Below are 891 nucleotides of genomic sequence, written 5' to 3' on the forward strand. Positions count from 1 at the left end.
CCGATTCGAGCCACCGCTGCGATCGATCGTCATTGCACACGCGTCAATGTGGATGCCGTCGTGACGTGCCGCAGTGGCGTTGTGAACCTCGGGTCTTTTGATCGCGCGTGGCTCATTCCAGGTGTGAACGCTATGGCTGTCGGGCTCTCGTATAGTGCCGTCTGGGCGTCTAGTGTGCTGAGACGGAAGCCCTGGGACGAACCCGACCGTGCACCCCATACGCACTTGATCTCGGCTGGTGCCGAAGCGTTCTTGGCGCCAAAGGAAGCCGACATATGGAGCTTAGACGCATCGACAGCGGCCATGAGTGGCTTTCTCCGCTTCCGCTTCCAGTCGCTCCGGTGCATTTTTGATACAAAACTATGGCTCTTCTTCTTTGCTGATACGGACCCAGTTGTGATCAAGTCGCTTGTTGGCCCCTACGAGTCAATGTCGCGGATGGCCACCCCCGTCGCTGTCTCTAGCTCGGTCTTAGCAGCGCTCAAGGTCTGGAGTGGTCTGATCTACCTCGCCGTGACGGCGGTCGGTAGTGTCTCGTATCTGCGGCTCTCGACTGTGAATTTGGCCAACGATCTTTGGTGGGCCACGTACAACACCACGGGGACGCAGACATTTCTCTCCAACTGGTTCAACCGATACCTTTTCTTCAACGCTTCTCAACCGGCTACGCGCCTCGATCTCCCAGTGTATGCCGACACGACTGACTACTCACCTCCGAATACGCGGGTTTCCTACGCCCTGCCCTACGCAAGACTCGTCCAGTACGAGTCGGGAAGGGACCTCGCCATGATGATTCAAGGTCTTCGCTCCATGGACGCCTGTAACGCGCCGTGGATCGCTACCAGTTATTGCTGGCTCGACTTTGATCGGCAAATCGAGATGGCCAACACA

General features: G+C 57.4%; 1 protein-coding gene across 1 annotated transcript in view; it reads left to right on the forward strand.

Annotated features, from left to right (window-relative positions):
* Nucleotides 1-71: 71 nt before the first annotated feature.
* SDRG_14868 (hypothetical protein) overlaps nt 72-891 on the forward strand; it is a gene marked incomplete at its 3' end in the record, with an annotated part of 3,749 nt that continues 2,929 nt past the window's right edge. The window contains exon 1 of the mRNA XM_008621026.1: nt 72-820. Coding sequence (XP_008619248.1) covers nt 133-820 — 688 coding nt within the window. The 5' untranslated portion in view covers nt 72-132. The remainder of the gene's footprint in view (nt 821-891) is intronic.

This window comes from Saprolegnia diclina, assembly GCF_000281045.1.
Source record: "Saprolegnia diclina VS20 unplaced genomic scaffold supercont1.79, whole genome shotgun sequence".
NCBI classification, from domain to species: domain Eukaryota; phylum Oomycota; class Saprolegniomycetes; order Saprolegniales; family Saprolegniaceae; genus Saprolegnia; species Saprolegnia diclina.